Source organism: Plasmodium malariae (assembly GCF_900090045.1).
Source record: "Plasmodium malariae genome assembly, chromosome: 11".
Classification (NCBI taxonomy): Eukaryota; Apicomplexa; class Aconoidasida; order Haemosporida; family Plasmodiidae; genus Plasmodium; species Plasmodium malariae.
The window spans coordinates 672710-687570 of record NC_041785.1 but is presented as its reverse complement, the minus strand read 5'-3'; the positions used below and the strand labels follow the sequence as shown (position 1 = coordinate 687570).

The following is a 14861-nucleotide window of genomic DNA, read 5'->3' as shown; positions in this document are numbered from 1 at the left end:
TGTATTTGCAAATGTAAGCGCACGAAGGTACATATGTTTGTACAGTATAATTTTTAATACTTTTTTAATCGCTATTCATATATATTTTCAGTTTCGTTTTTTTGTAAATTTCTAGTTGGCATGTGGTAGAGAAATCATCGTATATATGCCTTTTTCTTTTCTTTTCTATTTTTAATCAAATTGTTTTATAATGATTGCTTTGTTTTTATCTCAAACATATACTAATTAATTATGCGCTGCAATTTGTGCACCTCTGTACCAAGGTTCAAACCACTGAAGCAAACATATGCGCGAGTAGCTCATTTTTACGTATAAACTAAAAATACAAATAAATAAAAGGGCATAAGGTAAAAGGAAAATGCCTCTCTTCCTTGCCATAGGGGAAAGAACTCGACCATAGGTTTAGGTGTTTTATATATACGATTATAAGCTTTCCATATATATAGACACATATAATAAAGATGAAGCAATTTAATCCTAGTTGCTCTACCCAATATGAAGTCACTTCCAGTAGTAAGGAAAACAACAAATTGACAAACTGCGTCATTAGTGAAATTTTTAAACTAGAGTTAAAAGATATATTGAAAAACCTTTCGAACGAAAAAGAAATTAATGATAGTATAGATTTTGTGAATGATAAAATAAACACATTATGCAATTTTATCAACAAAACTGCTAAAGAAAAATATGAATATTTTTATAAATACATTGACAGATTAAGAAATGCACAGAATACAAAAAAATGGAATACATATGACTTAGCAAATATTGAAAAAAAATATAATGCAAATTATGAACAGTTAAGGAAAAAAAAAAAACAGGTATTATCATTAATCAACCAAAAAAGATGTTTAATCGAAATTGAGAAAATTGTAAGATTATACGAAATAACGGATATAGAAATAAAAAATTTATGTGATGAAATAAAAAGCAATAAACACTTGGACTTATTCAATTTTGGTAAAATCGACAGTGAAATGGAAAAAGTGGGAAACAGTAGTAATAACAATATGAGTAATAATTCCCAAAATTCCATTGATCACAATAATATTAATATTAATGGAGGCGAATACTTTGAAATGTCAGACACGGATGGACATACCAATGCTTCCTTCAATTTAAACTTTAGCCTTTTTGTAAAATACATAAAGAGATTAACTAATTTGAGAAATTTTATTGTGTATCATAATATTCAAAATATATCTCTATTTGATTTAAGCTTAAAAAAAATAAAGTTGTATGAAAGTTACATAATAAATATATGTGTTAGCTATTTATCAAATAGTTTTTTGGAAGATGAAAATTATGAGAATAAGGTAAAACATTGCCTGAATGTGTTTAGTTATTTAAATATGGAAAAAGATTGTCTAAAAAAAATACTAATTAATAAAATAAACAGAGTAACTTTATACATTTCAAATATAAAGAAGCAAAACAGAAATGTAAGAAAAAGTTTTTTCTTAATTCTACAATATTGTAAAAATAGTATAGACCAAATTAGTTACATTAATGAGATTATTAAAGACAATTACTACATGGAAGAAATAATAAAAATTGAAAAAGAAAAAGAAAAAGAAAAAACATTTGATCATAGTAGTTATTCAAGTTATACAAATGACTCATTTAATGAAGGAAAAAAGTGTAACACTATACATATATATAGCGAATTTTACGTACCATATATGAACGTATTAATAAATAATAAAGTAAATAAATTTATAAAAAAGGAAGATATCCTATATGTGTTAAATTTAATTGAAGAATTTTTACATATTATAAGAAATAAGAATGATTTCAAGGTTCATGAGAAGGATTTGTTACAAAATTTATTTAGTAAAGAATATGAAGAAATAACATTTAATTCTATTAACAAGCTTGTAAACTTAGTAGAGATGTTATTTCAAAAAACAAATATAAGAAATAATATAGAATACGAGCATGATTATAACTTCCCAACTATATTCGATATTAAGAATTATGTTGATGTTTTTTATAAAGAATTATTTACACATATATTTTATCCTCATGTATTTCGTAAAATTATAGTTTCTTGTAATAACTCTTTGTTGTTATTGAGTAATAATTTAAATAATTTAAAACAAAATATAAATGTGCATATTGAGATAGATAAAAAGAATAAATATATCACCTTTGACCTTAATCATAAAAGTTTCAAATATAATTTAGAGCTTTTTTTAATTAGTAGACAACTTCTGAGATACTTAATATATAATTTAGCACAGCTCAAGAGAAAAATAAGAGAAATAAAAAGTTGTACTATGAAAGTTAGAGCTGTACAAGCGATCAACGGAAAATATGAAATATCGAATTTTTTACTTAACAAAGCAAGGGATGAGATAGAGGATGAGGATGAAAATATGAGGGGGAACGAACACCTTTCCCAGACGAATTATTCTGATAACTATTTGATTATGTTATCATTTAAGGAATCCTATGATGATTTTTTTAATTTTCAAGATTATTTAAACAATTACTTTTCTGATAATTTGTTATATATAGAAGAAGAGGAAAACAAAGAAAAGAAGAGAATGGAAAATCATGAGATGAGGAAAAAAAAAGAAAAAGAAAGAATAACAGATGTAAGAACAAACATAACGACGAAACTAAAAGTAGAGATCGAGCAAAACGCTGCAAATTTACCAAAGGACAAATCTAATCACGAAGATGAAAATGAAAAAGAAGACAAATATGAAGATGAAGCAAAGAAGCTAGCTAATTTTGAAATAAATTTTATCTCCGATGTAAAGCATAACTCATTTAATATGAATGATTTTTATACCATATTCGATGAAGAAGAAAACTATGAAATTACTTCTTTTTTCATTAAAGAGAGAAACAAAAAAAAAAAAAAAAATTTTTTCGATTTAATTGAATTAGAAAAAGGAGTATGTGAATTAAATAATGTAGTAAATTCATGTATATATGAATATTTTGAAAGTTTTGAAAAGAAAGTTATATCTTATTTTAAGGACAATTTGGAAATGTTAAGCACAGATGATGTGCATTCATTATTTGATCAGTTATGTGTTTATTTTAATGATAACATAATTCATTGTATACCTTTATATGAATGTACGCAGATGATAAATAATTTAATTAATAGAATAATAATTTATTTAATTACCTTTTCAAGTTATTATTCAATTAACCAAATGGACATATATCTATTTAAATATTATGAATCCCTTCAGAAAATTGCCTTTAATATAGCAGGGACTTCTTTAAATTTTGATTATAAACTATGCACTCTTTTCAAAAAATCTGTGGACATAAAAAATGGAAAGGAAGTTTATGAAGATATTCCTCCTTTTTTCCTTGCCATAACATTTGTGATTTTACACGGGGGAAAAGTCATAGTAGATCACATGAGTAAGCTAGGGCAAAATTTCCTACGCAATTTCATATATGTATATATATGTACATACATCGATATGTGTGTACATACATGTTCCCGTGGAATGAATATCAAAGCGTGGCAAATTAAAATATATAATTAAGAAGCAATTTCATCATTTAGCAATTTTTTTTTTTTTTTTTAGACATAACAGAAGAAAAGTTTATTAATCTATTAATTGACCATTTGAAGAACCCCATTCAAGAAACGGGAAACAAAGTCAGCAACAGCCAAAACTTAAACATTATTCTTAACAAATATGCCAAAAATATGTTAAATAAAAAGGATAATTCTGCAAAGCCGCGTTAGCACTATGAGAGTACAAATTGGCAGTGCTTATACTTAAGTACACACAAATGTGTACATATATATATATATGTGTATGAGTGCAAAATTTTCTTCGTATACTAATCGTGCTTACGCGGTTGTCACGAATATTCTTGGAATATATGTGCCCATATATATGCATTAATTTATCAAGCTTTACCTCATTTCCCGCTCATGTAACCCTAATTTTTTTACCGTGTTTATAAATTGCATGATTAATATAAATATGAAAAAAACAGCTTTTTTTCTTCCTCATTTTTAAAATTCGTTGGCACAAAATTTTCATCATTTAAAATTATAACTTTTTCAAAATTTTCATTTGCTGTCGGTTCTTCAACGTATTTATAAAAAGAGTGAATACCAACAGTAGGAATATCAATCATTTTTTTTGATTTGTCTGTAATTAATTTAAAAGTATTTAAATGAAAGATTAAATCTTTTGAGTACTTAAAAAATATAGCGTTAACCTTTAAATTACTGTTAATTTTTTTCGCTTCATTGATGTACGTTAGTCTGTTCTTTGCATATATATTTGCACCATCTATTACTACATTTTTTCCCTGAATAATACCATTTTTTAACATATTTATGCATTTATTTCTTTTTTTTAATTCGTCTAAATTAATATTCGTATAACCAAGAAAATAATTTTCACACAAAAACGTTTTGCCGCAACCAGGAGCCCCTATTAATATTATTAGCTTTTGTTCTTTATTTTGAAGTAATGTTTGTGGGTTTTTATTATCTTTGTTATTTATCGAAATGGTACTTTCATTATATGTGCTATACGTGTCTTCCATATTCTGTCGAACCAAATGAAGGAATAAATTTTGTTCGTTTTCTTTTTCGCCTTCATTTTTTATCTCCATATTTTTATACAAATTCATAGGTTTAAAAGAAAAGTCCACTGTTAAGTTATTTTTTATATTAAGAAATAATTCTTCAGGAGTGTAAAAGGTGGCATTTATATTTAAGGCAAATTTTAAATCTGTGTCTGTATAATCTTTCTGCAGTCTTTTAGCTATTTCATTTATATTAACATTTACATTATTTTTATTATATATATATCTTAAATGGTTAATAAATTTTACTTTAAAATTATCATCATATATTCGGTTTGCATTATCACCTACATAAATAATTTCTTCTATTTCACATTTATTATTCTGTTTAGCAAAATTGAACATGCCTGTTCTAGGTTTTCTATACTTATCATTTTTTAATGCTAAATAACATTCTAAGGGTATACCTATTTTATCTATTACATCATCAACTCTATTTATAACATTTCGTAGACTTATTTTACCGGTACTTACTCCTTTCTGGTTAGAAAATATGATAATTTTATAATTCTCTGATCGCTTCTTTTTTAGGAAATCAATTATATCGGAGTAAAAAATATAGTCGTGTTCATTTTGTGCAGGCTTGAAAAAGGTGCGAGATAGAATTAATGTGTTATCTAAATCGAATGAAAATATTTTTTTATAAATTTTTTCCTCCTTCTCTTTGACATGACGATATATCAAACTGTCTTCTACCTTTGGAAAAAAAGAAGAAAAAGAAAAGAAAGAAAAAATGTTAATATTACATAGATAAAGTTAAAATACCTTAAAACTTGTAATAGCGTTTTGTTTTTCTTTGCTTTAAATTTAAAATGTGTGTTACTATATTCCAATTACTATTAGGTGGTTCAAAATGAGAGATATGCTTCTGAAACATTGTATGTACGATTTTTTAAAAACTTTTGTTAATTTAATAAAGCCTTATATAATTATGTTTTTTCTTCATTAAAGTAGTAGAACGTAATAATAATACTCGAAGGAAAAACTTTATCATACATTTATACGAATTCGAAATTTTTTTTTTTTTTTTTTTTTTAAATAAAGTCTCAAACAAAGCTCCACCTGTAAAATGTAGCAGCAAGCATAATTATTCAGCAAGGATCAATGAGGCGCTTTTAAAACAGCAAAGCGCGAAGTTTTACAATTTAACTTATTCATAATCGGTAAGTCAGGCGTTTTTGCATCTACCTATACGGGTACCTCTTTACGTGTAAAGGTATATTTATGTGTACATCAGCATACAGTTAAAAATATGCACCCATGCATATATACATTACCTGTACATATTTATTTACTTCTTATCTATGGGGTGTGTAAATTTTTAAGAAAATAACAAATATACAAAAATTAATTTTCCCCTTTGAAAAAAAAATTTCGCAAGCTTCTAATCGTTTTTACTTCATATAAACAGGGAGAGAGGTAAATAGTAATGTTCATATTATAATTATTTTCGCTTTATTTTGCTTTTTCCATTTCGCTTTCCTATTTTTATGTAAATTCTTATTCCGCTATATTTTAAATGACCTTTTATGGAAATCCTCTAAATGTGATATATAAGAAATTCACAATTTTTAAATATAAATAAGTAATTTTAAATATATATTTTAAAGCGTGCAGTTTTAAATGTACATTTTATAATATATAATTTTGAATATATATTTTATAGTATGTAATTAAAAATTTATCTTAATAATGATAAGAAGGCTTTACTTATAAGTATGTTTGGAATAAAAGCATTTTTGAACTTGCAGAAGTTCTTCATGAGCTCCTATTTAAATTATAACAAGTACACGATAAAAAGAAAAACGTATATAGCTGCAGTTGAAAGTAAATATACTTACATAGTATTGTTAAACAACGTAAGTCATATAGGTGAAAAAGGAGAGATAATAAAAGTAAAAAGAGGATATGCCCGAAACTTAATTAAAGATAGAAGAGCAGTATATGCTACTTATGAAAATATCGACAGCTATGCTGATAAAGAAAAATACAAAAGAACACAACAAGTTCATATAAAAAAAGGTGTAGAAATAAAAAAGGATTTTGAAAAATATTTTACACATTTAAAAAATATAGACATTACTATTTATTTAGATGTATATAAATATACTAATGATGTATCATATAACTTGTATGACTTTTTTAATTATGTCTCTAATAATTATGAATTAGATTTAACTTGTCAAAATTTACATAAAATAAACTATTATAAAACTATGAAACATTATAACAATAATATATATGAGCAGATTTATTCAGACATATCTAATCCCAATGACTTAATTATTCAAAATAATGTAATATTTAAATATACAGGAATTTACGTTATTTATTATTTTCTCTTCATGCCTAATGCGAAGTTTTTGAATGAAATTCTGTTTAGAATTGGATCCCTTCAGGAATATGAGTAATTTTACTGTCGCAATCGTGTGTATACGTGCACATCTATATGTACATGTACATATACCTACATATGTATATACTTTTTTCAAACCAATTACCTCCTTTGTAGCTCGCAATTTCCATCCCATTTTTTACACATTCCTCATTTGATAATTTTTCGGAATTCCATTTCATGTATATACCATAAATTTAAATATTTCTTATTTTATTTTTTAGGATGCTAAAAAGTGAAAAGAAAGATAAGAAAATGGATATCGTGTATAAAATTAATTAGTTATCTGTAGGGAAAAATAAAAAATATTTTAACGTTGGAAACCTTTTCCAATATGAAGGAGACAAAGAGCAAGACATATTTTCCAAGCGTTAGGTTTTATATTATATATTTTGCTGTTATATATATAGGATTAAGGAAAATACAATTTAAGAGTAAAAACACAAGAACAAATATGTACACATTATAATTAAAACTACATAGTGCTTATTTCGTAAACAAATAAAAAAGAAGAATGATATTTAGAATAGAAAGAATCTAACAGGGATGTATGTAAATGAATTAAAGTATGGGAATATATATGAACGAATGTGTGCATAGTAGTATATACTAGTGAGTAAAATTCATGGATGTATAAAATGGCACTGCAGATAAATTAATAATAAAAAGGGTATATACCTAGATGGATAGATGAATAAATAAATAACAACAAAATTGCATGACGTAATAGGGCGTAATTCGGTGTAAATCGGTATAATATGATATAAAAAAATATCATATTTTCAAAGTAAAAATTCCACACTCTTCTTCTTTGAATTTTTTTCTTTTTATCCTGTCAGTGGGATATGTCTTCCAAAATTAAACCAGTATTTTTGAAAAACTTTTCATTTTGCTCATTTTTTTGAGAGAGTAATGAATTTAATTTGTTTTTAATAAAGTTAGTTGTATCATATTTTTTTATAATTTCTTGGGTCTGTTTTGTATACGTATCAAAAGACGTATGAAAACACAATGAATATGTGTATAAGAATTCTATATCATGTATTTTATTACCAATAGAATGAATAACTTCAAATAGTGTTTTTCTTAATTCATTATCATTATTTTCATTTAATGTGATAACATAATTAAAAAATACTTTTATATATAATATATTAATATTTAAATTATTGGATTTCATTTCGGAAAATTGTTTCACAATAAAATTACACTTTTTAAACATATAATATCTTGGTGTTGATAAACTAAACATATTTAGATAAAAACGAAGACAACATAATAGCAAGGAATTTAACTTGTTCTCCTCATTTTCTTTTAAACTTGCTGAGTTGTTCATATAATAAGATATACAGTCATATACTAACTTAAAAGCATTTATTGTGTATTTATTATTATATAAAAAATCTGAGTTTTTATTTAATACTAATACTCTTAATAAATCTATCACTGGAAATATATGAAAAGGAGACCAATTAAAAAGTTTTATAATAAGATTTATATCAGCTGTATTAAATTTATACGAATTTTTCAAATTGGTTTTGTAAGTATTTATAATATTAGACAAAGAATTCATTTCTTCATCAGTTAATTTATATTTCTCCTCTTCCTCACTTTTGAGAAATAAATTAAATTCTTTAATTTTTTCGAAGATTTTATCTAATGAAGCTTTTTGTACTGTAAAAACGTTTAAAATAGTGTTAAATTTTTTTTTTTTATTATTAATATTATTATTATTACTGTTGTTATTATTATAATTTCCATTTTCCATAGCAGTATGATCTTTATCACTTTTAACTAGACAATTCTGATTAATAAAATCAACAATAGATTTTATATGACTTATAGATATACATTCTCTTTTGCAAAATTTTTCGGCAATTACGTGAATATTATCATTTCTATTATAAGGTAATTGTTTTATAGTTCCATAACCTGTATCAATGGAAAACAGTTCATCATAATACCCTTGTTTGAATAAATGATCCCCAATATAAAATTTTTTATCGGACTTAGCATCATCTACAACATCACCAATGAGCATCCAAGCATTTTTTTCATATTTATATGCTTCATATTTATCTTTATTTTTGAAAATTTTAATTTCTCCTTCTTTTCCTATGACATTTCCCATATTCTCTATGGAATTTACATTTTCATCATTTAAGCTATTTTTATTATTATTTTTACTACTAATACTTTTTTCAATTTCATCAATTATTTGCTTGCGTAATTTGTGCTCTTTTTTGTTAGTATATATTCTAATATAACTATCATTACACGCACAAACAATATCATTATTTCCTAACATTTTAACGCTCCACATGGTATCTGTTAAATTAATGGTTTGTAAACAACTAAAATTTTCATTATTCATTAGATGTTGATTCTTTAAATTTCTTATATCATATTTTTCCATTAATTCAAAAATATCTTTAATACACCATATCTTTACAGTTTTGTCATCACTACAACTGTACATAATTTTTTCTTTTTCATTTACACATACGTAAAAGATAAACCCTTGATGTCCTTTATAAATTTTTAGTAAATTAAAATTAGAGTCATATATATGAATATTTTCATCATTTGAAAATGTAATAGCATTCTTATTTTCATTAAATAGTATTATATCCCGAACACTATCATTGTGAACATTTTTAATTTCATCCGCTTTTTCCCCTTCTGTGTTCCAAATATGTAAAATATTATTTTGTGATATTGTCAGTATTAAATCGTTAAAGCAATTTACGTATGCAGCATGTTTATGATTTTTTAATATTTTTAATATGCTATAGGTGTATTTGTTTCCACTAAAAGTGTTTTTTGCATTCCCAATGTTATCAATACTGTTGCTGATAATAGTACTATTATTAGCAGAATTTTCTGTTCCCTTTTCATTTTCATTTTTCTGAATCCTCCAAATAAAAACTTCTCCATTCCAATCACCGCTTAACAGAATATGTTCACTTTGTTCTATTATACTACATATACTGTTTTTATGCCCTTGCAATACCAATTCTATAAAGCCATTTAAATTAAAAAGGTAAATATTTCGATCGTTTCCTCCACTGTAAACATATAAGTGCTCTTCCACTTTTTCTTTACAATTTTTTAATTCGTTTATACCTACATATTTACTATTGCACAAGGCGTAAACAAATTTTTCATGAATTTCTATTTTTTTATATAATTCGTAATCATCATTATATAGGAGCGAAACGGAGTCTCCCTCTTTACTACATTTTTCTTCATCCTTTAACACTTTCCTTTCTCCTCTTTTCCACACCAGAATTGTACCATTACAATCCGCGCTAACTATATAGTCGAATTTTAATTCACAACCTTTTAATTCGTCAAACAGATTTTTGTGTATAACACATAAGCACCTTACTCCTTTTTTATGTCCGCTCAAAATGCCCCTTAACTCGTATTCGCTATCTGCTGGGAATAATGAAATAAGAAGTCAGCGAAAATGAGTAAAGGACTGGAAGCAAAAAGATGAATTTGCTTATATGCATAACATATACAGGTCCATACATGCGTAAATACATATATATATAAATATATATATATATATATATATATATAAATATATATATAAATAAATATATATATAAATAAATATATATTTATAAATATATATATGTAACACGTAATGATATCCTTTTTTGGGCATAAGTCCTAACCTTCCATTTGTTATCTAAAAATAACGGAGGGAAATATACGAATAAGATGAAACTTCAAAATTAATTTTGACTTTGTTTCCAATCTTAGTATTACAATAAATCATATATATGCATACTAAATAGTCTTCACAATTGTAATTATTCTATGGGTAATCAGTAAACTGTGGTATAACTGGTGAGTAGTATTATTTTTGTTATAATCCGTAAAAAGAGATGTTAAACTGTTAAAACGATGTGTAGCTCAACAGCTAAACTGCTCACCTGCTGAAGTGTTAAATTGTTGAATTATTAACTTCCAAAAGATAAAAAGTCGAAATATGACGCATCATTTGAATTTACTGTAGGGAAGTATTTTGTGATTCAGAAAAATATGGTAAAATATTTTATCATGCAGTTCTGTTAAGAAGCAGAGCATAAATCAAAGTAAAAAAATACAGAGCCTTTAAGCAGGGAAAATAACAGCTAAAAAAAAAAAAAAAAATACATATATTTATTTGTATACATATATATATGTGATGCGCAAAATGAAACAAAAAAGTGGATTTAAAAATAGAAAAAATTGGGAAAAAATAATTACATAGAGTACACGCATGCACAGTAGCAAAAAGAAAGAAGTAAAGATGTTTCTGGTGATACGTACATATGCTACCGAGTGTATGTAATGACTAACATATATGTATACTATATACGGGTATATATCATATATTTAATATAAGATAGTTAAGTAGAATGTATAATTATTTATGTTCCTACAAAACTTATTGTATAATATAATCTTAGGCAAAACATGTAAAGAGTAAAGAACCAACATATTATAAAAAAAAAAACAATATACAAAAACGTCGATTTTGTGCAAATTGTTTAAACGTGTTACTAGAATTACACAAAAGATAAAATAAAAAGCCCCTATTAGAATTTTATTATAATTCTTCAGCTCATATATATGCTTATATGTTCTCTGCAAGTTATACAGTTGCTACTGTTATTATTATTGCTATTTTTATGTGTATACAATATATATTTTCGTTATCCTTAAAAATAAAAATTAAAGCAAGAAAAGAAAAGTAGCTATTTTATGTTAAGAGCTTTTTATCTTATTTAATTTTTGAAAAGCATTAATAAAATTTGGAACTACGAAGCGCAATGAGGTGAAATTCGATGTGGTATATATGTTTGCATATGTGTATGTTTACGTTAGCATGTTTGTATGTGTGTGTATATTTATGTATGCGTATGTGAATGTATGCATATGTGTACGCATTTATTTATTTATATGCATTCTTTTACTTAATAATATTTACATGATTTTTATCAGGTAAACACACAAATAACTCCTTTCAGGATAGTATTAACGCCTCCATTTTACATTCATTTTTATGCTCCACAATTTTTGAGCTTCCTGTATTTGGAAGCTTGAGTAAAGGAAAGTAATTTTTACTTTTTTTAAAAAGAAAGAAAAAAAAAAAAAAAAAGCGAAAAAGTGAAAAAGGGAAGAGATTAATGTATTTTACAAAAAATAGTGTAATACCATTTTTTTTGAAAAAAACATTCAAAGCGAATAGACTATTAAAAAATGAAAACAAAAATTTAGAATGTATATATATTAGGAATAATATATGTATAGGGAAGACCAAAATTATGAATAGATATAAAAATACTGGAACTAAGAAATTTCACAATAAACCGATATATCATAGTGAAAATGAAACAGTTGAAAATAAGTTAAAAGATAGTTACTATAGAAATATAGGCACGAATATAAGAAATAGTAATAATAACAGAAAAGACGTAAAAGGTGTAAAAGGAGTGATTTTGAATAAAAACATCTCTAGCTGTGTAAATTCATTCAAGGTAAATGAAGATATTACTACCATGGATCATCTTCCAGGAAATTTTGAGGATATAAATCTGATAACAGCAGAAACGAAATTCAAAAATGAAAATCCTGAGTATATATCGAATAATTATAATGATATTATTACAAAGGGGAAAGCAAACAATTCAGAATTAATAAAATATATTAGGAAGAAAAGAAAAAAAAAATATATATTTAAAGAATTTTCCGTTTTCTCATTCAACATACTAGCAAATAGCTTAGTTGATTATAAATATGAGAGCAACTGTTCTAACGTTATGAAATGGATTAATAGAAAAGAATTGATTTATCAATGTATTATGAACAAGTTATCAGACATAATATGTTTACAAGAAATAGAAGAATCTTATTTTATGGAATTAGAAAATAAACTAAAATTATTACATTACAAAGGGTTATTTTTAAAAAAGAAAAAAGAAACGTGTAAAGATGGTATATGCATCTTTTATAATACAAGAGTTTTTGAATTATTATTTTTTGACGAAATTATCTATGACAAATCGCTACTTTTGAAAAAATGGCATGTAGGTTTAATAACAGCCTTACGAAATTTACATTCGAAAAAAATAGAATATTATGATGAAGATATGAACTGTAATAACAGTATGGAGGATAACAAAGAAAGGATTAACGCGTCTGACTTTTTATTTCATGTAAATGATATTGTTATTGTTTCCAACACACATTTAATCTTTGATTCTTGTAAAGGTGATGTTAAGTTGTATCAGTTATGTTACATGTCTTATCGCTTAATTGTTATGATAAATAAATGCATTAATTATTTAAAGAGTAATGTAAAAGGAGGTAAATATGGATCTGAGGAAAAAGGTAGACAAAACGAGGAAGAAAAACAAGTAGAAGAAAAGGAATATGAGGACGAAGAAAAAGCAGAAAAGGAAGAGAAAAAAAAAAACGAGAGTAACACTTTTCTAAAGCCTGGTGTTATTTTTTGCGGAGATTTAAACATAACACCTAATAGTTTACTATACTATTATATAATTAACAGATACATAAATCTGAAGAATATAAATTTAAAAAATATATCTGGTCAATATTTAATGTTTAAAAAGCAGTATTATTTTTATAACTATTTAAATGGAAATGAAATTAAAAAAATGTTTGATGAAAGTATATTGAATGATTTAAAAAATGAACAATGTAGTAAAAGCTTAATTGAAAACATAAAGAAAGAATCGTTATTTTCATTTTTCAAGAATGAAGATATACTAGATGAAGAACATTTAATAAACATATTTTCAGATATGAAGGGCGCGAGTTTGAAAAATTATAATTCATATGAGTATAATTTTTACAGATTAAAGAATGAGGATAAAAATGAGCAACTCTCAAATAATGATGTCCAAAAAAAAAAAAGAAAATGTTCTTTCATTGAACAGGTCGAGGAAGACTACAAATTCAGTGAACAATTCGCAGAGATAAATGAAGAAAAAGAAAGTGGGAATAATAATTGTAAATTATGCGAAATAACTGTTAGGAAGGAGAAAGAAAAGGAAGAAATGGAAATAGTTGAGAATGAAGAACAGGAGGATTTTATACTATACTATCCCTTATATTTTGAAAGTATATATAACAGCTGTGTGGATAATCGAATAGAAAAATCCTGTTACAAGTATGATACCATTGATGAATTAAATAATAAAGAAAACAATTTAGTGTTAAGTGATATTCCATTTACTGTTTTTCATGGAAAGCAAAAAGGATGCGTCGATTATATATTTTATTCATATAAAAATTTGAAGGTGATGAAAATATAAAAACGCGTAACTATTATGTGAAATTAATAAATCGGTTCCGCGCATAATTGCGTTTACAGTCCGCATGCACATGCGCATGTAGTTTTTATTGTATAAGTACATAACTGCTCTTATATATTTATCTAGACATGTATATGTGCATGTATGGATACATGCAAACAAACTAACGTACATATATACTTGTATATATTTTTACGTGCACACTTTTTCTTTTGTGCAGAAAATATCGTGCACCAGTTTTCCTGCATTTGGAAAACTTGCAAAATATGGGTGTCTTCCGAATGAGGTAAGAAAATTGAGCAATAGAGAGAAAATTAATTTTGTTTCTCCTATTGTTGTTCTTTTTTTTTTTCTTTTTTCATATGTTTTTATCTCCTGGTAAATAGTTATTTTTATATAATATCTTTTTATTTCAACCATTTTCAGAAGTATTCTTCCTCCGATCATTTGTATTTACATGCCACCCTAGTTAGATGGACAGATGAATAAATTAATGTTTAAAAATATAAATTCAGTTTATATTTTCCTCATTAGCTTAATATTGT

The 14861-nt window shown here is 25.3% G+C and overlaps 5 protein-coding genes across 5 annotated transcripts; 3 read left to right on the top strand and 2 right to left on the bottom strand.

Moving 5' to 3' along the window:
* Positions 1-461: 461 nt before the first annotated feature.
* Positions 462-3724, top strand: PmUG01_11023000 (conserved Plasmodium protein, unknown function; the record flags this gene model as incomplete). Its single annotated transcript, XM_029005873.1, has 2 exons — positions 462-3390; positions 3561-3724. 2 exons carry the CDS (start codon positions 462-464, stop codon positions 3722-3724), a joined length of 3093 nt encoding a protein of 1030 aa, XP_028862419.1.
* A 233-nt stretch (positions 3725-3957) lies between these two features.
* On the bottom strand, positions 3958-5461 carry PNKP (bifunctional polynucleotide phosphatase/kinase, putative; the record flags this gene model as incomplete). The annotated part of the gene is made up of 2 exons (XM_029005872.1): positions 3958-5280; positions 5408-5461. 2 exons carry the CDS (start codon positions 5459-5461, stop codon positions 3958-3960), a joined length of 1377 nt encoding a protein of 458 aa, XP_028862418.1.
* An 841-nt stretch (positions 5462-6302) lies between these two features.
* Positions 6303-7261, top strand: PmUG01_11022800 (50S ribosomal protein L9, mitochondrial, putative; the record flags this gene model as incomplete). Its single annotated transcript, XM_029005871.1, has 2 exons — positions 6303-6991; positions 7204-7261. 2 exons carry the CDS (start codon positions 6303-6305, stop codon positions 7259-7261), a joined length of 747 nt encoding a protein of 248 aa, XP_028862417.1.
* A 553-nt stretch (positions 7262-7814) lies between these two features.
* PmUG01_11022700 (polyubiquitin binding protein, putative) lies at positions 7815-10672 on the bottom strand (the record flags this gene model as incomplete). The annotated part of the gene is made up of 2 exons (XM_029005870.1): positions 7815-10417; positions 10666-10672. 2 exons carry the CDS (start codon positions 10670-10672, stop codon positions 7815-7817), a joined length of 2610 nt encoding a protein of 869 aa, XP_028862416.1.
* Positions 10673-12165: 1493 nt separating this feature from the next.
* On the top strand, positions 12166-14805 carry PmUG01_11022600 (DNase I-like protein, putative; the record flags this gene model as incomplete). Its single annotated transcript, XM_029005869.1, has 3 exons — positions 12166-14301; positions 14537-14602; positions 14743-14805. 3 exons carry the CDS (start codon positions 12166-12168, stop codon positions 14803-14805), a joined length of 2265 nt encoding a protein of 754 aa, XP_028862415.1.
* Between the last annotated feature and the right edge of the window lie 56 nt (positions 14806-14861).